Source organism: Vespa mandarinia, chromosome 1, assembly GCF_050613455.1.
Source record: "Vespa mandarinia isolate Hongniang chromosome 1, ASM5061345v1, whole genome shotgun sequence".
NCBI classification, from domain to species: Eukaryota; Metazoa; Arthropoda; class Insecta; order Hymenoptera; family Vespidae; genus Vespa; species Vespa mandarinia.
Window position 1 is genome coordinate 12,850,893 of NC_140810.1, and position 26,608 is coordinate 12,877,500.

Genomic DNA, 26,608 nt, shown 5'->3' on the forward strand with positions numbered 1-26,608 from the left:
TGAAACAGGGAAATGGAGTGAGTCGATAAGGGTTGGAAATTTCGGAGATATTGCCCTTGCGGCTTGTTCATACTTGTAGCGATTTATGAAGGAAAGTAAGAAATATCATCCATACGGTCTATTCGCACTTGTAACGATGATGGAGGTAAAAGTTTGAGAGATTGTTGGAAATTGTATATAGTTGTAAATATATATACATACATATAATATAAAATATGATTTTGTACAGATAAGTTTTACAGAGAGGTACTTAGATAAAACAAGAGAAATACGCAAAGTTGGATTTAGGATTGGAAGAAATAGATTTAAGAAAATGTGATGGTTCTGGATTTAAGACTACTCCGAATGAACTAAGAATTGAACGTAATTTTAACTATAGTATTTTAACCGTGATTTAGCGTAATTAGTTTAAAATTTTTTTAGAATTTGGAAAAAACTACTAAGCCATGTGGCACAGGGGTTTATGTCTTGGCGGTGCTGAAATCTCACGAGTGTTTGATTTCTCATCGTGAACTATCATGTGATCGGATGGCACATGTATTATTAGTGCTTAGTGGCAATTAGTCGAAAGAAACCGTGTTATTCTCCATATACCCGGTGTTCTTATGATAAAATTTATATATGCATGATCTATTAAGTATATTTTAAATTCTATATATATATATATTCTTTATTATTTACAACGATATTTGTACGCAAAAAGGTGACCCCTTATATAACGGGTACATAATATTTAAGTCTCTGAATATGTGAAATATATATAACACTCATCTTTAAGCATTTTATTCAGATCGTTATAAGTTCTTGTGCTGTTAGTTGTGTACTCGCTTGATTCTTCCTTGTATTCAAATATTGTTGTCTTTTCTGCTATTATTATTGTTGATATTTTTTCACGTTTTGGTCTTCTCGCAAAATGAAGTGGAATACGTAGCTGTGAATTATAGTATCAGCGATATATTTTATTGGACGGAGTATCATAAGGATGGCGAGTATTCCGGCGCTTGTTGATTAAAATGTTACAAATGCTCCCCATAACCTACTAATAACATTGTTCAGTAGTGGTTGCTATTTTTTTCAACAAATCTTCGTCCATTATATAGTGATATTCTGCCTAGAGAAATTTGTTTCCCGCTGACTCCTCTGGCGAAAGTGTCAATAATGGCCAATTTTTCTATGGGTTCCATGATGTGAGAGCGAAGTTTGTCCAGATCATCGCTTGAATAAATTCCACTAGTTCTTTGATGCTCTGGAATGTACTTTCAGGTGAATTTGGTTAATATTTGTTTAGATTGTTGGTGAAGGTAATGACTCTACTAGTCTTAGAGTTATTCTATATTAGGTTCCATGAAGGTTGTACATGTTAGGAAACCATTCGTTGCCAGTCTTTTGGTATGATAAGAAGAATGATTGGTTTTGATATATTGCGGATAACTTCCTGTAACATTTATTGATTGGTCTTATTTTTCTATCCACAAGTATGTATTTATTTGACCAATAAGTTTCGCTCCCGTCTGAATCAAGATAGGATTCTTTGTTCAATGGGCATATCGTTCCTGTTTTGAGGTGGATCTGGTTAATTTGTACCTTACAAATGCCATGATAATAGTGTGATTCTGATTTATGTCTGGACTATCACGTTGTCTCGTGTTTCGAAGGGGTTGCATGTTCCATCAGTTGTAACAGTGTCGCTGAGTGTTGTAACAGTGGGGCTTCTCGCGTCCGTATCATTCTTTTCTATTCCTGTTAAATAGACATTGGGACCCAAATAAAAGCTTCCAGTGGAATGTAGTTGCTAGCACAACTGATGATTTAGTGTGTATAGATACTCTCTGCGTCCGTTATAGATGATGGATATGTGTAAATGCATGCCGCAATGAAAGATAGCTTCGATTAGATCGCTTTCGATACGGCATTGTAGTATCTTTACTTTTTGATACTCCGTTAATTATAGAGTAGTTGAATGTATATATTGCTGTTGATAGGTAGAAGATCTGGTGTCTTACAATCGGCTACGTCCAGGAGCGAAAATGTAGATACGTTTAATGAAGTGCTGATACAGTCGTATTTGACTAATGCGGATACTGCTACTCTTACTAAATTCAATAATATGGCGAACAAAGATTTTCGACTTGACTTCTTGAGTGTTTGCAAGGAACTGATGTTTGGAGTTGGGGTTATGCGGCTTATATACAAATTTTATCAATTATGATGGGGGTAATCATCATCATGGAGAATCAGCTGGACTAATGGATTATGCTATGCTTTTTAGAACCGTTGTTGGTAATGTTGTTCATGGCTGGCGTATATTATACGTGTGCGTTTACTGGTGCGTATCTTAATTTTATTTTTGCCTAGTGAAGCGATTTTTTCATATAGGTCTAAATATTGATCATCGAATTTCCCTTTATGCTTTAAAGTTTCGTTGTTTTTTGTCGTAATAAAATTTAGATTGTGTCTTATTTAATTGTTCATTTAATTCTCCTAAATAATGCGCATAAAAGTTCTGAAGATCATTTGCTCTACTTTTGTTGGGAGTTCTTGCTATCTATCCAAATACTAATTCGTGTGGTGTATATAATGTACCTTCATGTACACAAGTATTACATGAGAACATCGCAAGATCTAATCAATTATCCGAATCATTATTATTTTTTATGAAATGTTTTAAGAATTCATCTAATACGTGATGTGATCGTTGTATGGATCCGTTTGAATATGAATGATATGGAGTGGTCTGGTATTATAAATATATCTGGTTTATTCTAAATTTCTTTGCTATTGCTTTCATCAATCAAGATAAAAAGTTAGAGTCTTGATTTATTAACATTTTTTAATATTATTAACATATTGTTTATATTGTTCACAATTTATTAACATATTGTTAATATTATTAACGTCCGCTCTTTGAAAACAAAATTTAAGTGCACGGCCGGTAAAATTATGTGTATTATAGAAGCTGTTCTTTTTCAAGGAAAATTAATGTATTTTTCGTAAAAGACATTTTTAAACAAAAGATTTATATTGGGTTTAGTTACATAAATGTCGAAAAACAATGTATCGCCGACCGATTACCCATAGTAGAGAAAGAACACATTAATGCTGCCGGACGGTTAAGTATTAAAATTCCTTTTAATAACACGAATTTACATATGACATTTTTAATTAATACGTCTGTGATTTCCTCTGAGATACAAGTTATATAAGTGTATAATTACAGTATATAGTACGTATTTAATACGCAATTAATAAGTATATAATACATATATATTATATATATATTATATATATTATAAATATATATATTATATATATTCATTCTATAAAATGTGATTTTATAGGAAATACGCAAAATTGGATTTAGGATCGGAAGTAGTAGATTTAAAAGAACGCAGCGGTTTTGGATTTAGGACTACCCCGAATGAACTAAGAACTAAACGTAATTTTAAGTATAGTACTTTAACAATTATGAGAGTAGCAGAGAACGTAATAGTATTATTGTGTACGAAACACGAAATGTTTAATTAGTGTATTTATTCTTTTTTAGTTTCTTTCATGCGAATGTTCGTCCATATTTATACGTGTTAGTTTAAACATTAAAAAGCGTAAATGAACAAATCAAACAAATTTACGAACAATAGACTATTATATATATTGCTTGAGAAATTTAAACATTATTTTATCTTTTGTAATTTTCCTCTAAAGATGCCAAATGTATTTTAAATATTTTAGAAAATTAAAGGTGGATAAGAAAATACTTATGTCATTTTTTGTTTTTTTTTCCTTTTTCTTTTTACATAGAATATATTGCTATTATAAAAAAAAAATATGTAGGCTCCTGTATAAAAATCATAGTTTACTTTGAAATGACTTCGAAACCTTCCATTAAATAAAAAAACAATAAATACCATTATATTTTCCTATTTGAAATCAAATGATTTGCCTAAATAATTTTTCTCAAGGATTGCCGTTTCCAAGATAAAAATTTGTAACATTTTATCTTGAATATAAAAGATAAAACTAAAAAACTCAAGATTAAAAAAAAAAAAATTCAAATGTAGAGAAATGTTTTTTACTTATATATTTTTCTTAGTAAAATTAATAGCACTGGTTGACCAAAAAAAAAAAAAAAAAAAAAACAAGACGAGGGAGTTTCGAACGCACGATTTTCTAACTCGTAGAACTATATCTTAGTTCATTAAGTCGAACTACCATCTGAATACTTTTTGCTGCCGTGATACTAAAGCGTTATATACTTCAAACATTCATTTCTGAACAATTGCATCATTTCTGAATAAAATTTATTACTTCTATATCAATATTATATACCTAGAAAATTTCGGCAAAATTGGTGATCAGATTCTGTATATCTTGTTTATTTTCTTTGTCAGATAACGTCATAATATTTACACAATGCTGCCTATTCCCGAGATCTCATCACTTTTTAAGCACACTTCATATATACTAACCAATCAAAATGACTGGTGTGTTAATCGTTTTTTTTAAATGTTTATTTTAAAATTTATTGCACGTTTTTTGAAGTCATCATATTATATCTTTCTATTATGTATGTATAATCACTTTTATAAATTCTTTTGTTCCTCTCCTTTGTTTTCTAAAATAGATATGAGATATATAACCGTAATATATCGGAGTAATTGCCGATAATCTAGTATTACATACTTTATGGTCGTACGGTGGCTCGTCGTTGCTTGATCGTTAGTTCTGTATGTGGCTTTATATATCTGCCATTTTGCTACTGGTAAACATATCGTTCTCTGATTTAAATACGACTATTTCTGTCAAATGTTACATATTAGTCTCTTCTGCAAGGGTTCGCTCGACGATCTTGTCGAGTTAACCTTTATATTTTGCGCATAATAAAAAAAAAAAAGAGAACAGGTTCTGAGTTCTCGAACGATTACACTACCGTGCCAGTTTTTTATGCGTTGCGGTATTAAGAAGTGATTCATTTATTGCATGGTAATGAAATTTATGTCATATACATGTGTGACTACGTTTTGCATATCAAGAATTTTTTCAAGGTTTTCTACATTTTGAGTAATGTGTCATCGAACACATAATAATATATTTCGAACGACGCCTATCATTTTCATTTATTTTTTTTGCTATTTGTGTATTTTCTCTCTAAATCCTTTCTATTGCAAATTGAAACGCAATATTACTTAACATTAACATTATTATTCATAAATACGTTATTTTTACGCAATTTATCAATGATGCCGTATAAGTGAGTATAATAAGATACTGTTATAAGTATAAAATTGTTCATGTATCTTTACCTTTAATATCATTGCTATTCTTATGATTCAATGAATTTTAACTTATATGTGTCTGTTTGTTTTACCAGAATGGTAACTTCCTACTGACAAGACTATAGAAGAACTAGTATATATTTGCAAAGTAATATCTGAGGTTCTTTCTATTAACTCTCAAAATGATGGAAACCGATCCTCCTCAATTTTTGTCAAAAGATGATGAAATTCAATATTGGATGGATCTTGCTCATCAGATGCATCAAAGGTAAAATATTATTTTATCTATATTTTATGAATAAATATAGATAACCAATGGACAGTTCCTCTAAAATATAATTAATTTATATTGAAGTACGATAGAATTCCACACAATATAAAGGATCCGTGTTATAAGAAACTGCGCTATACAAATCATATGGATTACATATTGACTATGAGTATGAAACCTAATTTTTGACTACAGTATGGGTGTCAAATATAATTTGAAAAAGTTTCCTATAACACGGAATATTATTGTTATATTATGGTTGCCAATAATTTATTAAAATATAGAAAAGAAGATGTTGAAAGAGAATTGGAAGAATTTCAAGAAAATTCTCAAATGTTAGAAAAAGAATTAGAAACATCTTTAGAACAAGCTGAAAAAGCAAATAGAGAATTAAGACAAAGGAATACACGACTTGCAACAGAAGTAGAGCAATTAAGAACAAGATTAGATCAACAAACTGCGGATTGTGCTATGTTTCAGTCACAAGCACAAGATTTGCAATTACAACATGAGCAATTGATGAAATATATCAGAGAACTGGAACAGAAGAATGATGATTTAGAAAGAGCACATAGGTATGTAATAATGTTTATAAAAAATACATCATATAAATCTTATGAATAAGATACAATGGTATAAAATATTGCTTATATAATTAAAAATAAAATATTATTTACAGTTATATTATATAGTCATATGACAGTATGATGTATATAGTGACTGCTGATACATATATTTATAATGATTCATTATATATTACAGGGTAAATAGAGTAACGGAAGAAGAGATAGAAGCTAAATTTAACTTGGCAATAGAAAAGAATGCTTTACTTGAGTCGGAGCTCGATGAAAAGGAAGGCTTAAAAGTCATAGTACAAAGATTAATGGATGAAATTAGAGGTTTGATAATAATTTTATATATATATATATATATATATATATATCTTTTCTTTCTTTCGTACTTAATACTATTATTAATTTATTATAATTTCTTAGATTTGAAACAAGAGATTCAAGTACAAGAGCGACACCAACCAGATAATGATAAGACAGCAGATAGAGTTCGTAATCTTGTAGATAGTAATAAACTACAAGTTGAACTAGAAACACATACACCACCTTCCAGTCCATTAGTTTCACAGTCTATACCTTCAAATAACACGACTCCATCATTGAAAAGTAAGATTCATAATGCTTTTCGTAAGTCTAGACACGTACTTTATTTTGGATCTAAGAAAAAGCTTTCTGCAAATTTATTAAAGTGAAAGTTTATGTTTTTAAAATAATTAATTATTAATGTTCTTGTTAATTATTACTTTAGAGTAATTTATATGAAATAGGAATTGACTTATTCTGTTCCTCTATATTTACTCATTATCATGAATTCTCCAATCTTGCATTATTAAAATTATGTATTATTATAAATAAATTAATATTTGACTTTATATTAAATTGTAAATATAAGTTTGCTACATATTAAATAAAAATTATTTTCAAGCTTATATTTTTCCAGTTTTTCAAGTTTATGTATGCTTTTCATCTGTTTATTTGAATATTAGATTGTATTTATATAATTGTTCATATTTAATTTGTACAGTAATATATTTTTTCTTATTTACTATTAGTTGGAAATGGAGTAGTAGGGGGTGTAATTGGGAACAACAATAATAATATAAATCCACCGTTGGCACCATGTACCAGAATATTAGCGATGAATATGATTGGAGACCTGATGCGAAAAGTTGGAGTGAGTACAAAAATTGAATTATTAGAATGCAACAGATGTTTGTAATAAAAAAAAGAATGCTGTTATTAAAGCTTAAAGCATGGCCTGTATTTTCTTGTAACTTTGTAAATCTTGTGTATTTGTCTATATTATTTTTTGTATATAAATTAGATTTTATTTGGAAAAACTATTTAGAATAACAACTTTATTTTATTATTATTATTATATATATATTTATATATATTTATATAAATTATATATATAAATATTTTTAATAAATTCAATAAAACTTTATTTAATTGATGATATTAGTATCCTTTTTTTTTGTATAAGAATGTAGTTGTTACTAGTAGCCGGTGTTTTGGTAGCTTGACAGATGGGTCTGCATGGACTGTAGGAGGGTGAAATGCACTTGTCCAAATGGAAAAAAATCAAATACCATTCCAACAAATAATGCACCATCGATTCAAGTTTATACACCTACACAGTGTATTAGGCAACAACCTAGACCAGCCAAATGCAGACAATCTTCGTGATACCTCATCATTAAATTATTTTCCATCTCCTTATAATGCAGGTCTTTATTCGTTTTTCTTCTTTATATTTTCTTTGATTCCATTGCTTCATGCTTATTTATATCATCAATGATATTTAAACAATTCTTTCTTTTTGTTTTTAATACTGAATATATAATTCTTATCTCAGTATATTTCTTTTTATATACTAAATAATAAATTGCTCATGCATGTTTTGCTATATGGCTTTAAGGATTAGGATTGATGTATTGCATGTTTTATTACATATTAGGATTATTTTTTGTTGTATTTTCTATTTCTTTCAGTTAAATAATATCCAGATTTAATTATATTTACAATATAAAGAGAACTAAATTATTAATATAAAGAACTATGCTCTATTAACACATTGTATTTGTTCTTATTTAATATTATTTTCTTATTAAAAATCTCATAAAGAGAAAATAATAAATTATTTAATTAGAAAATAATCACTCTATATAATTAAATTATATTAAATTCGGTAGTACATTTTATTTCTATTTATTTTGATATATTAAAATTTAGATTAATGTAATTAACTTTTGCAAGGATATTTATGAAATACTCTACTGATAATAAAAATTTTTTCATATAGGCTTTGGAAAACAAATTGAATACATGCAGAAATGCATCACGAGAGGACCAAGCTGTACGTGATCTCTACAGGTAACATTTCTATCAAACTTTCACATGGAATTGTGCTGTTCTTTATTTGTACTGTTACATAACCCTCAAAAGTAAAGATTATGTACCTGCAAAAATTTTTATGTATAAAATGTAAAATATTCAAATTGCATAATTTTTTTGGAACTAATCAATTGGAAAGGTACATGATACTGGCCAAATAAAATAAAGTGTACTTATTTTTAAGTTAATTTACTGGTTGTGTATACAATTTCTAGTGCTTTTTATGAAATGGTCATAGATTTGTGTATATTTTAAGTTTTGTACTATCTTAGTGGCATAGCTTTTCAATTTCTTTCTTTAATATGAAAGAAATTAGATAATACTATCTCAGTTGCATAGCTTTCCATTTTAGTATTTTGAACATATTTTACAAGACTGTATAAAATATATATATAACAGTCATAATAATTTTCTAAATAAACTTTATATTTTTTATATTTTTGTTAGTTCTGAAATTATTAGAATATATTTTTAATTTCATTTTCTCATAGACATATTAATTTTTTATATTTCTGTTGTTAGAAAGATAAAGATATTATATAGACTCTATTACATGAGGATGTAGAAGCTTATGTATCATTGCATTTATGTATTATTTTAGAATAATTTTATATTTCTAAATTAGAAAATTATTTGAATATTAAAATGATAATATATAATATAAAATTCTTTGTGAAAGGATAAATAAATTCTAAAATTAGAATATTTGGTAAAGAATTTTATAATATAATATATTATTTTTTATATTTTGCAGATTATATTTATTATTTGTTAATATAAAAATCTTATAAATATATATTCAATACATATATATATTAATTTTCTTTTTTTTTTCTTTTTTCATAAAATTAATTTTCCTTTCACAAGAGATATGCTTTATTACACACATTAAATGCTTGTTGTATGCTTATTTTTTTTTTATGTATGTGGATAACATCTATATAAATATTGATCCAAAAATATCATATCTGTTTATTGTAATGTGATATTAATCAAAATTCGTTTACGAAAAGATTATGAAATTTAATTTTATGTTATTTACTTTGTTAAGTTATTATATAGCGTATTTTTTAGTAATTTATATTTTATTATATGTTAATATAGAATTTGTTATAAGTAAGAGTTGAGCCACTAATTCCAAGATATACTTTCATTGTGGCACATCATTTTGTTTTAATATATAATCCAAATTATAAATATCAATTTTGCAAATGCAAAGAATATAAAAATATATGTGGCTCAACTAATAATCAGATATTAAATCATTGCCAACATGTAGTGCAAGTATGGTTTGTTTAGCAGTTACAATACATCATTTGCATGAATTTTGTTTAAAAAAGAAAAATGATTTTTATTCTATTTGTCATATTCGTGTAAATAAAAATGAATATCTAACTACTGCATAAATATATGTTAATATTATATATTAATATTATATAAAGTGTATTTTTTATTAATTTCTCATGTATATTTATGCGGTAAGTTGATGATTGTAGGAAATAAAAAATTTACTATACTAAAATAAATGAAGGGTAGAACTGAAGTGTTTTTTGTTAAAATATAAAAGTAACAAAAAATTGTTGCATTTGTTTAATCAGGAGTAGACGACAAGTGAGAGGCGCAGCCTCAGGAAACAACAACCACATTCGATTGTAACAAGGTATTTTTATGTTATAATAAGCCTAAACAAATGTGCAATTATGTTTAAAAATCTTTATTGCTTTAATAAGAATGTTTATTAATTCATAGATAAATTATTAGAGAATGACATAATTGTGTCAGTAAATACATCTCTATACGTCTATTTTGGACAAAAAATATTTTTTACTATAATGTGACAAAGATTTATAACTAGAATTTGGCATATTTATTAGATTTATTTGGTTATAATTACTAAAACAAAAATTTAATTTATATGTGTTAATGGAACGCGCACGCGCGTAAATAAATTCTTTATTATATAACTAATTAACATAAATACGAATGAAGGCTAATATGTGCTATTTGATATCAAATTTGAGTATTTTTCATTATAGCAATAACAAACAGATATATTAATAATTTTTCTTTTTGTAAAACATTTTTATAAAGTACATTTAAATTTAATTGTGGAATAATACAACCCTATTTTAAAATAATATAATTAAAATTTGTAAATAGATTAGTGCCGTATTATGAATATTAAGGCAATATATATGGACTGTTTTAGTTATTTATATTGTAGTATTAAAAACCTAATTTAAATAAACCAATCACAAATGTTGTTTTTAATATTTAGTTTTAATTTCATTAAAAGAATTGTTTGTTATTGTTAAAAAGTAATGTGAAATAATTACAATGGTAAATTATTAATTTATTGGATTTACATAGACATTATATGTATCCATATAATTTTTATGATCATAAGTTTTGAGTATACTTCTCTGTTATATATTTCATTACAACATCGAGAATAATATATGCATATACTATATATATATAATATATTAGTATATACACTCTGCATAATGTTGACAATATCTTAATATTTTTTTTAACAATTTATTTTATTGTTCATTTGTAAGTTGTATATTGGTGCCATTAGATTTATAAAAGATAAATTTCATTATATAAACAATTTTTGTATTATCATAAATTGTTATATTATATTTCATATGCAAATTATGGTATTGTACTTCAATATACTAATGAAATAGCAAAAAATATTTTTATTTCAATGTGTTTGAATGTATTTTAATTATAATATAATCTATATTTTCTGTAGTATAAGATATAAATATATTCACACTTTTATTTATTTTTTAATATCATACACAACACATGTTACTAAAGTATTAATTCTAGAAATACATTTTTTCTTCATCAATGTAAAGATATATTAGAAGTTACACGTTAAAATAATGAAAAATAAATCATGGATATCTTTCAACTTAATAGAATCTAATTATAACTGTTATTTATTTAGATCTGTTTGCTGATAAATAAATTTTCTTGAATTGAAAATTTAATATCCTTTATGCCAGAACATTTATATTAAGTTATATTTAGGCAATTATTGACAAAAACATTGTAATAACAATAAAAATAAAAAAATATCATGTGTTAAAAAAATAGGAAAATATTATAATAGATAAAATATTGAGATTACATCTGTGAGTGAAATAATTGCATTTTATTTACTTTTGCATATTCAAATATTCGTTCAAATATTCGAATGTTAGATGGCGCTCATCTTCATTGTGGCGGATACCGCCCAAAAGTATTTCTTCGGTTTTTGTTTCTTCTTGCTTCTTTTATTTTATGATTGTAAAGTTAAATAAGAACAAGGCTAATCAAAAATAAAGGTACCAAAATATTGCTTGGTCTAATACTATTTTTTGGAAACACTAATATTATATGTCCTAATATCATTTTTATAGAACACACAAATTGTGTTATTTTGTTTATATTAATTTATATTTATCATAAAATATATGCAATGAAAACTTCTCATTATTTTTAAAATTACAGTTTTTACAGATTTGTTTATTACATTTTATTACATATTTGATGATATGGAAATTCTTCATGAAATACTTCATAGGCGTATTAAAGAAGCGAATAAAAACTTATGGCTGACGAATAAGTTCAACACGTTGAAGAATGATGAAGAACGTGTAATATTTACTCTCGAAGTAATGCAACAGTTCAATGTAGTTCCTAAAATAAAAAATGTGCCAAAAAGTCACTTAGATTCGGAAAAATTTAGAAAGGAGGGAAATAAGTTGTTTCTTACAAATCCTCTCGATGGGCATAAATGTATTCAAATATTGCAATTATATACAAAGAGTATAGCTTATGCAAATCCTTCGTCAGAAGAACTTGCTTTAGCTTATGCTAACAGATCTGCTATTCTATTAAAAATTCATAAGTTTAGAAAATCTATTCAAGATATTGATAGAGCATTATCTCTGAATTATCCTGATAAATTAAAAGTCAAATTATATATACGTAAAGTAGAGTGTTTAGTATCAATGGGAGATTCTTCTATAGAAGAAGATTATAAAGCTGCATTGCATTGGCTGGAAAAAATGTCATTAAATGATCTTAACAGGAAAAATCTTCAAAAAAAATTACAATATTTATATGAGCAATCAAAAAACATGATAAAAAAGAATACGAAAAAGCAGGAGAATCAGTATCTTTTTGAAGTTAAATCTCAAAACGTAGAAATTCCGTGTTCATCAGATGCAATAGCTATTAAATATAATGAACGTTATGGAAGACATGTTGTTGCTACTCGTGACATTTCTCCTGGTGAAGTCATTGCTTCAGAGAAACCTTATTCTTTTATGTTAACACCAGATAATATTTATACTCATTGTTCAAATTGTCTGGAGATTTCTTTGGCAAGTATACCTTGTGATCATTGCACTTGTGCCATGTATTGTTCAGAAAAATGTAAATTAGAAGACTGGAAGAAATATCATGATATAGAATGTCCTGTATATTCAGTATTGTTTGAGATTTCTAATTATATTAAGTTTGATCTATTTAGCGCAAGACTTGCAATACAAGCAATAAAAGAATTTAATAGTTTAGAAGATTTACGAAGCCTGATTAAAGAAATTGATGAATGGGATGGTGATTATAAGTTATTACATAATTTTTGAAATATAAAGTAATGGTATTAGCTAATTTTATTTTCAATTTAATAACTATTTGTTATAGATCCTAGAACAAAAGGTTTTAGTTCTGATAACAAATTTCACAGTGATAAATATAGAAGTATATACAGTCTCACGACAAATACTGAAAAAAGACTACCAATTGACCTATTTAGAAAATCTGTAGATGCTTGTATTATTTTATATTTGCTTGCTACACGTACTATGATGTTTGGGGATAAATTGGAACATGAATTATCTGCATTAATTAAAAACAAAGATGTTACATTAATTGGTGGGCTTATATTAAGGCATCAACAAATAATACCTACTAACATTCATAGCGTAAGTATTTGCTTTTACTGTTTTCTTTTCATATTGTAATTGAATTATATTACAGTTGGATGAAGAATATGGTTTAGATGTTAGAGAACGAGGTATTGCAGCAATGGCATTTTATAGTCTGTTTAATCATAGCTGTGATCCAAATATACTAAGGTATTCGAGATCTACAAATATGATTATATGTGCTGCTTATCCTATAAAAAAAGGAGATCAGGTACTTATTTATTTTTAGAGCCTTAAGAAATATTTTGTTATGTTTTTGAGAATTATAAACTTAACATTCTCTTAGATTTTAGATAATTATGGTCAGCATTATGCTATAATGGTAAAACAAAGAAGACAAGAGAAACTTTTACAACAGTATTATTTCAAATGTGATTGCATACCGTGCAAAAAAGATTGGCCTCTATATTGTAGTCTACCTTCTTTCGAAGTATGTACAATTTATAAGTTTAGGTATATTATATAGATTATAATTTTTATTTTTTATAAAAAGTTTTTTCTCTTAATATATAGGATTTAGTAACAAATTTATATGATAAATCAATTATTATGGCTGCTTTAAAAAAATTCGATACTTACGTGTGTTTAGCAACTGTTGGTGAAGTTCATGATAATTTTTCGTATATAATACAAGATTTATTAAAGATGATACAAATATTATATGATCATGCTCCAATGCCTTGTAGAGAAATGAATAAGGTTGTGGAAACTGTAAAACGTGTGTATTCTTTAAGTGGCAACAGATTTGATTTACCTGTGATAACTTAAATAAAATTTATATATAAAATTATTTTAAATTATATAATATTGTATAATTTTATATTATAAAATATTATATATTATAAAATTTATAACTGTATGTATTCTTATTTGTTTCAAATAAATAATATACACACACACACACACACTACATCGAACGCAAATATTATATTTTCTATTTTGTCTTAGTTTGTATATTTTTTATATGTTAAATACTATATAACAAAGTATTTATAATAAAACATTTCAAATGTTCAGAAATCATATTTTTTAAGAAGATAGACATTATAGTTCAAATATTGAAAAATATTTTGAAATTTAATTTAAAAAATATTATATATTATTAAATTATATTCTGATAGTTAATGAAACGTATTGAAAAATGGTTTACCTTAATATTTATTTCATTATATACATGAAACATCATATATTGCAAAAATAAATTATTCGAATTATTATATTTTCTGAGGTAGAGAATGGGATACAAATCCAATAATGAAATCTACTGCTAATATCATTATATACGATATGATATCCACTTGGTATCATTTAGACATTACATTGTAAAGTATCTGTAAGTCTTTAAATGCATATGTATAATAAGAAAATCAATTAATATGTTATGATAAAGTAATAGATCAAATAATATATCATAAAAATTTGTTATTAAGTTAAGAAAGATAAAAATATATGTTTACAATAGATATTAACAAATTAAAAGATATGCAAATTACTTGCACATATATATATATATATATATATATATATATATATATATATATATATATAGATGACTGTGTGCACATGATATTGTATACGTAAATACTGTCAAATTTTCATTTTCTTTTATAAATTTAATATAAAATAAAATCACCATTACGAGCAACAAAATCAAGTTAACAATCTAGTAATCATTGTCAACAGAATTAGAAGTACTATCGAATATTCTCTAACTGAGGTAGATGATATATCTTCGTTATTAAATTTATTAAAATATATTTCGTCTACGTAATTAATTCTCCAATCGACACCAGGGTATACAGGACTATATTTTTTCAAATATTGGATAACTACATCCGCTGTAGTAACACCTAAAAAACGAGAATAATAAATAAATGAAAACGTTTTATAAAAGCTTAACATAATAATTAATTTATCATACCTATTGTAGTATATTCAAGATCTTTCAACATCTCGTAACCGTCTCCTCCGTTACGCATAAAATCATTTATCAAAACTTTATAAGTTGTATTTTTATCGAGATCACTGTAACTTGGAATATTACAAGCGGCACATCGTACCTGGACGGAAATTACCCTTGAATTGGGCGGACGAGAAATGTCATATGAGACCTGAAGACCGGAAAATTGAAGGAATGCACCGAATAAATTATCCGAAGAATTGTAATTAAGATTATAAACGCTCCATTCCAACATTGAGAGTATTTGTTTTCCTGTCATAGACGTCTTGAAAATAATGTTGCCAAAAGGTAGAACTCCAAGTATATCACCTATTGTGATCTATATATTTTTTTATTTTCAAATAAAGAAACGAGAGAAGATCAGAACTATGTAAAAAAAAGAAAAAAAAAAAAAAAAAAAAAAAAACAAAAGTAAATACACCTGAATCTTTTTTCATGCGATACTTTTTTTACAAGATTATCTTAACACATTTTAATCACATGATTTTACACGGTTTCAAAAATGAACATTAATCAGTTTGCAGAGACTGTAACGAAAGTTATGCGTATTTGTTTGAAAAAATATCACTTTTTCTTTTTTTCATTTTTTTTTTAAACATTAATTTTTCTTTTATGTGTTTATTAACTAAAATGTTTTTTATGAATGTATTTCTATATTTTAAATTACTATATTTTAAATTACTATATTTTATATTTTATTTTATAATCTATATTTTAAATTACTTTTTGTATAATTCGTATTAGTTTAACGCAAGTTTTATACTCTTTGGAAATCAATTTTTACTTAACTTTTTTTTGCACGATACACATCGACCATTTAAAAAGAGATTCGGGTGTATATACAATGATATTTGACATATCTACCTTATCGTTCAAGGCTCTAGTGATAGACGCTCTTATACTTCCAGAATTTTGAACAGCAATAGCAGCATCGGTCCATTTTCCTTTAAAAAAATATTCCTGGGCATTCTGTAATCGTAATAATTGAATCGTATCTTTATACTAAAAGAACATTTAAAACTATCGATATTAGCAACTTTTTTTACAAACTTACATAATCGATGATAGCATCGGTAATGAGGTTTCCTAAATTGCATTCTTTTTGTCTACAGGTTTTACTGTCACCATCGAGTAATACACGAGTTTTACCAACTTCAATTGTGCTTATATTATCGATCGCAGGTCTGAGTAAATCCAGTTCTTTGAGAACATCCGGTGCCTATATCACGAATCGTCTTTAAATCAATTTAGGTATTGTACATAACTATAATCCATTGTCATCTTTTCAAAGCTCACCTGTTCGATACTATGATCGACTAGAATTGGATTGCCCACAATGTCAGTAACTTCGCCGTTTGAGTCGAAAGAAACGCTAAAGTTACCGAGATATTTAGTATAAGCGTATGCTTGAACAACATAAACTTTTCTACCGTTGTCTTGTACAATTTCAGTAGGATAAATATCTTCGGGGTTTTCAGCGTCAGGTTGTTTGCCACGATAGAGAAATGTATTGGTATGTCCACCGATGACAATATCGATGTCCTCAACTTCTTTGGCGATTTTTTTATCAATATCGAATCCAGAATGACCCAAAGCAATGAGAATATTTACACCCTGCTTTTTCAATTTCTTTGCTTCCTCGCGAATAGCAGGTACCTCGTCGTTAATGATCACATTTTCGGTGATCGATATGATCGTCGTCTCTGGCGTGAGATAACCGATCACACCAATCTTTGTACCATTTATCACCAAGACCGTACTGTTCGCTAACTTCGTAGCTTTTAAGTTTGGCTGTTTCGATAAATCAAGATTCGCCGCGAGAACTGGAAACTTTGATTCTTCGATGAAGGGTATTAAACCATTTACACCGTCATCGAACTCATGATTTCCAAGACTCTGTGAAGCAAGATAGATAGATAGATAGTTAGAGAGAGAGAGAGAGAGAGAGAGAGAGAGAGAGAGAGAGAGAGAGCGAGTGTTTTTAAGATAATATCAAAATGAAGAGCGGCGAATTCATTATTAATACTCACTATCGCATCTGGTGCGAGAATGTTGAGGAACTTTACAACGATTTTCCACTTGTAGATATTATACCACACGGAACCTTGATAAGTATCACCAGCATTCAAGAACAATGTTGGTATGGACGAATTTCTAGCCTGACGAATCAAGGTCGCTATTCTGGCGAAACCACCGTAACAATTTCCTGTCGCGGCATCTTGTTTAGAACAAATTGGTGCTGACAATTTCGACGTTTCTTCAAATCTGGGTAAAAGAATAAGAATTTAGATCAGCAAGAATGACATTTGTATTAAAACGGTAATCCTATTACGTTAATCCATATTATAACTTTTTGTGAATATATAGTAGACGAATTGTAATCAATTACAAAGAAATATACGATCACATTGTAAACTTAAAGTCTATAATCTATATATTATTTTAATAATTAACGTTAGCATAATAAATAATTATCGTCGATATAAGTTGTATCATTTTAAGCGTTTCTTCAATATACAGTTAGAATATTTACATTAACGTAAGAGATGTATTAACAATTTTTGTTCTTTTGTTTTTTTTTCCTATTTTTATCACAATAATGTAAAGTTTTACCTTGCATGCATATCATTGGTGTGGACAATGTGAAAAGTAAAATTCTCATTTTTGCTATGCGCAGAAAAAGGATTTCCATGAACGACAACGTTCGCTATTATAAATAGCATGAAAATAATTGACAACGTACGTAATAGTAATATGCACATTTTTATGATTCTTTAATATTATACAAACGATAAATTATTATTCATTCGTTTTCAGTAAGTTCTGAAATTTCTTTTCTTTTAATGTATTGCACGATACTGATAAACAGCGTTGTTTTATGATGTGTCAAGGTTTTCGTTATCTCTGACGTTTTTTTATCATTAGCACAAAAAATATTGTTACTTAGTATACTTTTTAATATATTTTTGGAGAACTCTTCCACTTAAAAATCCGTAATTATTCTTCGTTATCCTGTAACAATAAAAAATTTGAATTTAGAAATTTTTGATGAAATATAAAGAAGAATATTTCTTCTATGTTGCAAAAAAGTAATTGTACGTGTTTAATAAAATATGTATATTATAATGACGAAATGAACGAAACGATGCCAAGAGTCGTGTTTGATATTTGTTATTCGATAAATGATATTGCTATTTGAATGAGGAAACCGATTAAACGGTATAATTTATTCCCTTGGCAGCTTTATTATTTAAATTTGGCAGTATACTTATGATGTATTCTTATACTTATGATGTGATACTTAAGATATATATTCGTAATTAAATAATAAAAACGTCGTTTAACGAAAAAAAAACATATTATTTGCTTACTCGTATAATACGAGGTTAAAAGAAGAAATTAAGATTTGTATTTTGAAACAGAGAGATAATAAGCATTATAGTAATGTATTATATATATAACATATATATAAAACAATATATATATATATATATAATATTATATATATATTATAACACATACGTAGAACACGTGTTTTATATATATATATATATATATATATATATAATATTATATATATATTATAACACATACGTAGAACACGTGTTTTATATATATATATATACATATATACATGTAATAAACTTAAAAAAAAGAAAAGAAAAAAATATGAAATTCCTTCCTTTCAAAATACCTTTTTAATAAACTTCGTCTTTCACTTTGTGTCTCTTCATATGCACAAAATAAAATACTATAATATACATTCAACACTATTCGATATTCCATAATATACTTCTATCGATCGAGAAGAATGATCGATTTTTCTTGTGTAACATGTGTCATTTGAAAGTGATAAAGAGATAATTGTAACAAGAGCAAGCACGTGGTGCAATTAAAGATCTTTGATAATCGTTGATATACGATCGTAATAGCAATACGACTATATCTAATCGATTAACGTGACGATTAAAGTATGATTTTTGATCATGTTTATCACGATTTTGTTGGCAATGACGAACACACGTTTCTTCGAGAAAAGAGAACAGAGTCGAGCAGAAAAACACGTACCGATTTTGCCGAGGGACGAACGTCGACTGAACATTATCGACGTTCGAAAAGACGACGGAGGTGGTTAGAGCGCGTTGAATTTCGAAACAGAATCGTCGTGAGAGAAAGAAAGAGAGAGAGAGAGAGAGAGAGAGAGAGAGCGAGATAGAGAAAGAAAGAGAAAGAGGGAGGGATAGATCAAAAGATTTTCTCTTTGTTAACAGCCCTTTATTCCTCAGGGTTGCATCAGGGTTGCTTTAGGGAAAACCCTTTAGAAAATGTTATTTTTATGATTAACTTTAACGGTTTTTTTTCGGTAACCGAAAATATGCTCTTTTCTCTTTCTTTATTTATTTTTTCTTTAATATCTTTTCTTGAGAAATCCCAGTATTTATGGATTCGATTCACGTTGTTTACGTTTGCTTTATTCATCGATAATGTTTAATTCATTTTGTTATGTGATTTAGTGAAATTTCTGATATTTATGTTCGATAAGGAAATTTATCAAATCAAGATGACGCTCTTTTGGTTTCTTTTTAATTTATTTTTTCGAAGAAACTTTTTTATTCGTTATTAAACGATCAACCCGATTACGTTATTTTCGCGTAATTTAGTCGATTTTCAGTTCTGGAAAATTTTTCCTTCAAAGGAAACAAAGGAACTTTTTCTTTGTTTATCTCGTCATTATCGTCATTTTTTTCTGACATTTGATAAAATTGTTGTAAAAATAATAAAAGAGTTTAAGTCGTTTATTGCGTTTAAATTGAGCTAAGAAATGAGAGAAAAAAGGAAAAAAGAAACAGAAAGAGGAAAAGATGAAAGAAGAGAATATTAGTTATGACCAATCATAACTAATATTCTCTTCAACAAATATTAATTTAATTTTATTTTTAAGAATGTCATAATAAATCGTTTTCACCTTCGGATATATTTCCTTCAAGTTATTGCGAGGAAATATTTCAACTTAAATTAGTCGCTTGTGTAATATAGCTTGATGGATCTCATTATTTTATTATCCTTGACTCTCCAATATCTCTTTTCCATTCCTTCGATCCGTTTCTATAGCGATCTTGTTTTCATTACGGTAAAAAAGAACAAAAAGAAACTGCAATAAAAGAAGAAAAAAAAAATGCAGAGATCATTTCCGGGTCGAGTCGTAAGAACATAAGAGGTATAGTAATTTATTTGTTCTCTCTCGAGCAAAATGGAAGAACTTATTTTTTGTGATCTTCAATCTTTGTATTGGGTTAAAAAGTTGGCAGTATCTCTGTCTGAATGTATTTCTTTCTTCTTCTTCTTCTTCTTCTTCTTATTTTTTTTCTTTCGGCAATTTTATTTAAAATCGATCATAATATTTCTTAGGTTTGAGCATGTATCTTCGCGGTTTTTTCAAATTAGATCTGTATATATTTCTTCCTCTCGTCGATGATAAGCAATGTAAAAACAACATATTCGTATGTACATTCAATCTTTCAAAATTATTCCTTCCAACAGACTTTCTATTGAGATGAGAATTTGGAAGGGTTCGCAAAATTGATCGTGACGTAATTCCTTTCGAGGTCGTATTTTGGACGAACGAAAAACATAACAGAACATTCGACTCGATAATATTCATGATTGTTATCGATATTTTTTTTTTGTCGTCGAGGCAATAAAATTTTATTATTCGAGAAATGGAAAAATAAAATTAGTATGAAAAAATGGCATAATTCTTTTTTGCTTTTTCTTTTGCTTCTTTTTTTTCCTATCCAAGGACGAGGTCATCGTCAACTCGAAGACGATCAAATCCTTGCCTGTATAACTCTTTTTTAATATCCTTTATAATATACGTTGAAACTATCATAGTCACGGTCTTATGAAACGTGCCACGGCCAAAATGCGAATATAGAATTATTCTCTTGTCAAAGTGCCAACAGAGAGCTCTCTTTTCTCGTTGCTTTTCTTTTCGTGTCTTTTGACGATACCAAAGCACTTGACTAATTAATAATAAGATTTAAGTTTTTTATTTATTTATTTATTTATTTCTTTATTTATAGCGTTAATAGATCGATCGAATAATGAAAAATTTAATTAAAGTCTCTTTAAATTTTCTTACCTTGTAGTTCCTTATCGTTAATCTTCTTTAGATCTTCGTATTCTCGTTGGTACTACGATGAAAATACACATAAAATTTTCTCGTCGACACTAACACGATTATGTAACAAATCGTTTCTCAATAGACTGATAACAAAGAAAAAAGAATAGGTAACAAGCAGTTCTATTGATCGTGACCAAATGATATACTTCGGATAGTACATTTCAATTTTATGAATTTTCTAATGCGCGTAGTAATGTGATAAATTCCTTGATTATTAATGCCAATCTCTTAAACTGGTTTAATGAATTCAAATAGTCACGTGACCATATCTATCCTGAAACTCGCGTGTGGAATACACAATATCGTTAGTTTTTATTAATCCTTCTTTTTCTATTCTCTTCTTCTAGATATTAAATGTTTATAAATGAAGAGAACAAACACACAGTTTCACTATTTGAAAATGTTGTAACGTATGTATCTAAATATGAATCCGTTCACTGAACGCGTCGATCACAGTAGAAACTTGATTGGCAGCTCAACGTCTACGCGTAAATTTCTGGTTTCGACATCTACATTGACGCTGGCTTGAAAAGGAAATGAGAGAATCGGTCAACGATAGAAGCAATTAATACGTTCACGTGGTCTTCAAGAAATTATTCTCGATCGTTAAATAAAATTTATTTTCCAATAAAATGATATGTAAATTATTAAAGAATTTTCAAATGCACGATAAATAATCTTCAACAAAAGAACGTGAGAAAGAGATAATAATCATTATCGTATACGTATAACGATTGAAATGTTTTCGAGATAAATTTAATAGCATATAGATAATTGCGAGGCATTTTATGTAGTGAATATTTGTGATAATGGATACGCTTGCTTTGTCATGGATTGCAAAGACAGATCGTTGTTAGCAGTTCTCGACGAACATTCGGTGCTGACAGGTGATTTACGACTGGCATGTTCTCTATATGAAGGATATAAACGTACAAGTCAGTTTAAGTTCCTCCACAAAACATTAAGTTTTCTCCTTTTTTATTTCCTTAGAAATTCGAAAGAATTTATTTTTTTTTTTCACCTTGAATCTCGTCAATCGTGCCCAAAGCATCGCGTTCGATAGTTGAAACTCATAAGTTTCTTACGAACAATAATATTCCTTCTTCTGATTGGAATCATACCTGTGTCAGAAAACATTGGATAAAGTGAGTACATTATATATATAAGTAATAGTATATTTGATTAAACAGTTTTTTTTTCATGTAAAACTTGCTATTATTGGAGAGTAAAAATACATTCTATAAGAGAATTATAGTTTTATGTATAATAATAATATATGTATATATATACTTGCATTTATTACCGATTATAACTTCTTTGTTTCTTTCCTCCAACTTTTTTCCTCCAACTTTCGTCATTTATATTTGTAACGAGTTTAGTTATATTTAGTCACCACAATCAATTCCTTTTATTGTTTCACTTAATCTAATCAGTTATTTAAGTTATAAAATAACTTGAAAATTTTGTTGCGACATTACTTGTAGGCTTTGTACAATTTGTAAACTCCTATAAAGCAAACTGGAAACAAACAATAGTTTGCCTTTGAAAAATTTAATCTGTGTAAATATAAGGTAATATATTACATTAGTGGGATGACACATAGATCACAGATTGTTTATTTTTAAGTAATCAGGTAATTAACTAATGATTGTACGAACGGTAATTATGAATAAATTTTATATCGTTGTATTTTACCTGCTCTATTTGTTTTACAGTTATACAACTTTCGAACGTACACAACATGTATACTTTATTGTTGATAGCCGTGTTGTCTTATGTCTCCCAAACATGTTTGGGTTTTACCGGTCGAGGACTCATCTATCCTGGACAAACCGATTTCTTCGAGTTGTCTATTATACATTTGAATGATTTCCATGCGAGGTATGAACTAATATAATGTATACAAATATTTATCTGTCTAATTACGGAACGATCGTGCTTGTTCGTTTGTTTGGTTGTTTCTTGTTTCATATATACGTAAAAATTTGTTGATTACTTTCGTGTATTTTATATAGACATTTACCTCTTACATAACCAATCGAGAATGAATATAGAAATAATTAATTTGTCGTCATAAAAATAATATTAAGAATTACGTAACATACGTTAGCCTTACTCATAACACAAGATCTTCATATAACAATATAGTGTGTCGTATTAAATTGGAGAACCGAAGTGGAATCTTCAAGGACGATACTAGATAAGATATTGATTCAACTTGTGTTATTTTCCGTGATACGTATGATCGTACATTCGGAAGTTATCTTACAATTTTTTTTTAAATTTTTAATACGTATTAAAAAGCAATGAGAATGCCTGAATTTGAAAAGAAAAAAAAAAGAAAAAGAAAAAAACATTTTGTAAGATTTCAACAGACCAATCCAACTTCTGGTACCTGTCATGTGGGACAAGAAAAAGATTGTGTCGGTGGAATCTCTAGAGTATATACTGCTGTCAATCAATTAAAGAAAGAACGGCCAAATGCTATTTTTCTGAATGCTGGCGACCATTACCAAGGTACTTTATGGTACAACGTTCATCGATGGAATGTGACGGCTACATTTATGAATATGTTACCTCATGATGCCATGGTAAACTTCACGAACACTTACTGAAAGAAAATTTCAATCTAACTATAATATAATTATCTTTTATTTGTAGACGATTGGAAATCATGAGTTCGACAATAAAATCGCTGGTCTTGTACCTTTTTTAAAGGCTGTCAAAGCACCGGTTGTGGTGACCAATATCGACGATAGAGAAGAGCCTACTATTCAAGTTTGTGGCATGATCATTTTTTACACGATACTCTTTCTCTCTCTTTCTTTTTCTTCATATATCCTTTCTATAATCTGTTCTACTTTCAGGGTCTTTATCAAAATAGTACGATCATCGAGAGAGGAGGCAGAAAGATCGGAGTAATCGGGGTCATTATTTCAACTACGAATGTTGGTATATTCTTTGTTAAATTATAAAAGAAAAATAATTCGAAATATATATATATATATATATATATATGTATGCATGTATATATGTATATATCTAAGGATCCACGATTTATTAGACTATAGCAGACACCGAAAAATTGAGGTTTCTGGACGAAGTAGACTCTGTGAATGAGGAAGCCGAGAAGCTTAAAGCCCAAGGAGTGGACATCATTATTGCTTTAAGTCACTGTGGCTTGAATATAGATAGAGTGATGGCTGCCAATTGTCCTCTTCTTGACGTCATTGTTGGAGGACATTCGCATACTTTCTTATATTCTGGTTTGTCGAAAAAGCGAGAAAAAGGCTTTTATTATGTTTCTATATAAACTTTCAATTACATTAAAATATTTATTTTAATTAGGGCCACCGCCTTTCATTGATACGCCCGAGGATGAATATCCTGTAATAGTAACCCAAAAAAATACAAAGAGAACAGTGCTCATTGTACAAGCAGCTGCTTTTACCAAGTATGTAATCACTATATTCATTTTCCTAATGAAATATCGATCGATCTTATCACGAAACATATGATGAGAAATTAACACTATTGATTATTTTTTATATTAACTCAGTAAATCATTTTAATATTAATTAAATAAAAAATTTATTCATTCCCCTATGCTATTAAAGAATCTGAAAGATAAATATTCTATTAAATTATTTTTTAGATATCTCGGCAACTTGACAGTTTGGTTTGACGATCAAGGAGAGGTTGTCGACTGGGAAGGAAATCCAATTCTTTTGGATTATTCTATCGAGGAAGGTGAGTCGGAGAGAAAGGAAAAATTTAAAAAAAAGAAAAGGGAAGTCTGATAAATAAAAATTCATTTTTCATATAGATCCAGATATTTTGAAAGCTCTAGTTCCTTGGCAAAAGGATGTCGATGCACTCGCATGGAAACATGTAGGCAAGACTAAAGTTTTCCTCGATTCCAAATGTAAAGGAAAACAATGCAACTTGGGTAACTTTATAACAGATGCGATGATCGATGCGGTAAAAATTTTTTTATATTAAATATATTTTCGATATATACCTTTACATGTATCAAAATTCTTTTATCTCGCAGAAAGAAGTTGATGAGAAAAAAAAAAAGAATTTTTTTTCACTTTCTCTTTCGATTTTAGTTCGTAGATCTGGCCGAGAATGAAACTTATTGGACTTATGCAGCTATATCTTGCACCAATACAGGTGGAATTCGTGCCTCTATCGAAGATTTCGCTGTTAATATTACTTACGGTGATTTACTGATGGTTCAACCTTTTGAAAATACCTGGGACACTGTCGAGATAACTGGGAGCTCTATTAAATATGTAATATTTTGTCTATATTTATACATTAATACTCTCTATGGGATATGTATTAAAACTCAGAATGTTATCAGAGCTATTTGATAGAGAAATTATCAGTATACATTAATCGTTAAATTCATGTGAATTTATTTGTAATAATCGCTTACTGATAACAATAATAATGAACACTAAAATGCTATATTGAAGACTATTAGTCTAATTAAAATTAATCTTGTATAAAGGATTGTTTATTAAGCATAAACAATAAAACAAATCATGCATTTTTAGTTATTAGAAAAAGAAAGAATTATGGTTTGGTCCGGGCTGAAAGTTATTTATAATATGACGAAAGATGCACCTAGTAGATTGGTCGACGTCAAAGTCAGGTAATTATTTATACAACGAATATAAACATTGAAATATTATTTCTCTTATTACTTGCATATCATATTTATACATTTATACGTAACTTTGTTATTTATGATAGATGTCGTGCTTGCGAGATACCAAGATACGAGAACCTTTTAGAGGATGAATGGTACAGAATCGTAGTTCCATCTTTTATATATAAGGGTGGAGATGATATTCAAGTTTTTAAAAAATTTGGAAGAAACCATAAGGTTGGTTCGTTGGATATAGATCTATTCGTAGAATATGTACAAAAGATGAGTCCAATTATT

At 27.8% G+C, this 26,608-nt stretch overlaps 4 protein-coding genes and 2 long non-coding RNA genes across 17 annotated transcripts in view; 5 read left to right on the forward strand and 1 right to left on the reverse strand.

Moving 5' to 3' along the window:
- The first annotated feature begins 817 nt into the window (after positions 1 to 817).
- On the forward strand, positions 818 to 3,230 carry LOC146873312 (uncharacterized). The gene is made up of 2 exons (XR_014982848.1): positions 818 to 1,263; positions 1,983 to 3,230. It is a non-coding gene; the product is annotated as an uncharacterized LOC146873312 (long non-coding RNA).
- LOC146873313 (uncharacterized) lies at positions 2,204 to 3,597 on the forward strand. The gene is made up of 2 exons (XR_014982847.1): positions 2,204 to 2,326; positions 3,339 to 3,597. It is a non-coding gene; the product is annotated as an uncharacterized LOC146873313 (long non-coding RNA).
- Positions 3,598 to 4,629: 1,032 nt separating this feature from the next.
- nudE (Nuclear distribution protein nudE) lies at positions 4,630 to 10,663 on the forward strand. Of its 6 annotated transcripts, none has more exons than XR_004839364.2 (9): positions 4,630 to 4,759; positions 5,369 to 5,541; positions 5,829 to 6,119; positions 6,307 to 6,443; positions 6,540 to 6,722; positions 7,169 to 7,290; positions 7,638 to 7,846; positions 8,422 to 8,492; positions 10,112 to 10,178. XR_004839364.2 is itself a non-coding variant. In XM_035875495.2 (9 exons), exons 2-8 carry the CDS (start codon positions 5,456 to 5,458, stop codon positions 10,167 to 10,169), a joined length of 948 nt encoding a protein of 315 aa, XP_035731388.1. In that variant the 5' UTR covers positions 4,744 to 4,980; positions 5,369 to 5,455; the 3' UTR covers positions 10,170 to 10,173; positions 10,263 to 10,662. The 6 variants fall into 6 exon arrangements, 3 of the variants coding, with proteins under 3 accessions (XP_035731390.1, XP_035731388.1, XP_035731387.1); XR_004839363.2 differs by having other exon boundaries at positions 4,742 to 5,248; XR_004839362.2 differs by having other exon boundaries at positions 4,742 to 4,980.
- On the forward strand, positions 10,127 to 14,424 carry LOC118445762 (protein-lysine N-methyltransferase SMYD4). Of its 5 annotated transcripts, none has more exons than XM_085660695.1 (6): positions 10,127 to 10,173; positions 12,024 to 13,136; positions 13,224 to 13,504; positions 13,560 to 13,718; positions 13,794 to 13,937; positions 14,021 to 14,424. In XM_085660695.1, exons 2-6 carry the CDS (start codon positions 12,068 to 12,070, stop codon positions 14,273 to 14,275), a joined length of 1,908 nt encoding a protein of 635 aa, XP_085516821.1. In that variant the 5' UTR covers positions 10,127 to 10,173; positions 12,024 to 12,067; the 3' UTR covers positions 14,276 to 14,424. The 5 variants fall into 5 exon arrangements, 3 of the variants coding, with proteins under 3 accessions (XP_085516821.1, XP_035731524.1, XP_085516827.1); XR_014982838.1 differs by lacking the exon at positions 10,127 to 10,173 and adding an exon at positions 11,452 to 11,857 and having other exon boundaries at positions 13,801 to 13,937; positions 14,097 to 14,229; XR_014982837.1 differs by lacking the exon at positions 10,127 to 10,173 and adding an exon at positions 11,452 to 11,857 and having other exon boundaries at positions 13,801 to 13,937; positions 14,021 to 14,157.
- Positions 14,425 to 15,045: 621 nt separating this feature from the next.
- On the reverse strand, positions 15,046 to 21,775 carry LOC118445738 (protein 5NUC). 3 transcript variants are annotated; one of them, XM_085660726.1, is made up of 9 exons: positions 21,610 to 21,775; positions 20,434 to 20,619; positions 18,081 to 18,479; positions 17,498 to 17,732; positions 16,764 to 17,363; positions 16,522 to 16,686; positions 16,332 to 16,436; positions 15,429 to 15,786; positions 15,046 to 15,357 (listed from the first exon to the last, which is right to left on the reverse strand). In XM_085660726.1, exons 3-9 carry the CDS (start codon positions 18,227 to 18,229, stop codon positions 15,158 to 15,160), a joined length of 1,812 nt encoding a protein of 603 aa, XP_085516852.1. In that variant the 5' UTR covers positions 18,230 to 18,479; positions 20,434 to 20,619; positions 21,610 to 21,775; the 3' UTR covers positions 15,046 to 15,157. The 3 variants fall into 3 exon arrangements, with proteins under 3 accessions (XP_085516852.1, XP_085516840.1, XP_085516847.1); XM_085660714.1 differs by lacking the exon at positions 20,434 to 20,619; XM_085660721.1 differs by lacking the exons at positions 20,434 to 20,619; positions 21,610 to 21,775 and adding an exon at positions 19,162 to 19,567.
- A 1,617-nt stretch (positions 21,776 to 23,392) lies between these two features.
- LOC146873314 (apyrase) overlaps positions 23,393 to 26,608 on the forward strand; it is a 3,388-nt gene continuing 172 nt past the window's right edge. The window contains exons 1-11 of the mRNA XM_085660734.1: positions 23,393 to 23,532; positions 24,017 to 24,242; positions 24,313 to 24,429; positions 24,519 to 24,599; positions 24,716 to 24,917; positions 25,000 to 25,105; positions 25,307 to 25,401; positions 25,478 to 25,632; positions 25,764 to 25,949; positions 26,217 to 26,314; positions 26,416 to 26,608. The exon at positions 26,416 to 26,608 is cut by the window's right edge and continues 172 nt beyond it. Coding sequence (XP_085516860.1) covers positions 23,393 to 23,532; positions 24,017 to 24,242; positions 24,313 to 24,429; positions 24,519 to 24,599; positions 24,716 to 24,917; positions 25,000 to 25,105; positions 25,307 to 25,401; positions 25,478 to 25,632; positions 25,764 to 25,949; positions 26,217 to 26,314; positions 26,416 to 26,608 — 1,599 coding nt within the window. The remainder of the gene's footprint in view (positions 23,533 to 24,016; positions 24,243 to 24,312; positions 24,430 to 24,518; positions 24,600 to 24,715; positions 24,918 to 24,999; positions 25,106 to 25,306; positions 25,402 to 25,477; positions 25,633 to 25,763; positions 25,950 to 26,216; positions 26,315 to 26,415) is intronic.

Coding starts and splice junctions, on each gene's coding strand:
- nudE (XM_035875494.2), top strand. CDS start 5,456: ATGATGGAAACCGATCCTCCTCAATTTTTGTCAAAAGATGATGAAATT. Junction 5,542..5,828: donor GCTCATCAGATGCATCAAAG/GTAAAATATTAT, acceptor ATTAAAATATAG/AAAAGAAGATGTTGAAAGAG. Junction 7,291..8,421: donor ACCTGATGCGAAAAGTTGGA/GTGAGTACAAAA, acceptor TTTTTCATATAG/GCTTTGGAAAACAAATTGAA.
- LOC118445762 (XM_085660695.1), top strand. CDS start 12,068: ATGGAAATTCTTCATGAAATACTTCATAGGCGTATTAAAGAAGCGAAT. Junction 13,505..13,559: donor TACCTACTAACATTCATAGC/GTAAGTATTTGC, acceptor ATTATATTACAG/TTGGATGAAGAATATGGTTT. Junction 13,719..13,793: donor CTATAAAAAAAGGAGATCAG/GTACTTATTTAT, acceptor ACATTCTCTTAG/ATTTTAGATAATTATGGTCA.
- LOC118445738 (XM_085660714.1), bottom strand. CDS start 18,229: ATGTGCATATTACTATTACGTACGTTGTCAATTATTTTCATGCTATTT. Junction 17,364..17,497: donor TTCTCGCACCAGATGCGATA/GTGAGTATTAAT, acceptor CTTGCTTCACAG/AGTCTTGGAAATCATGAGTT. Junction 15,787..16,331: donor CTAGAGCCTTGAACGATAAG/GTAGATATGTCA, acceptor AAAAATATATAG/ATCACAATAGGTGATATACT.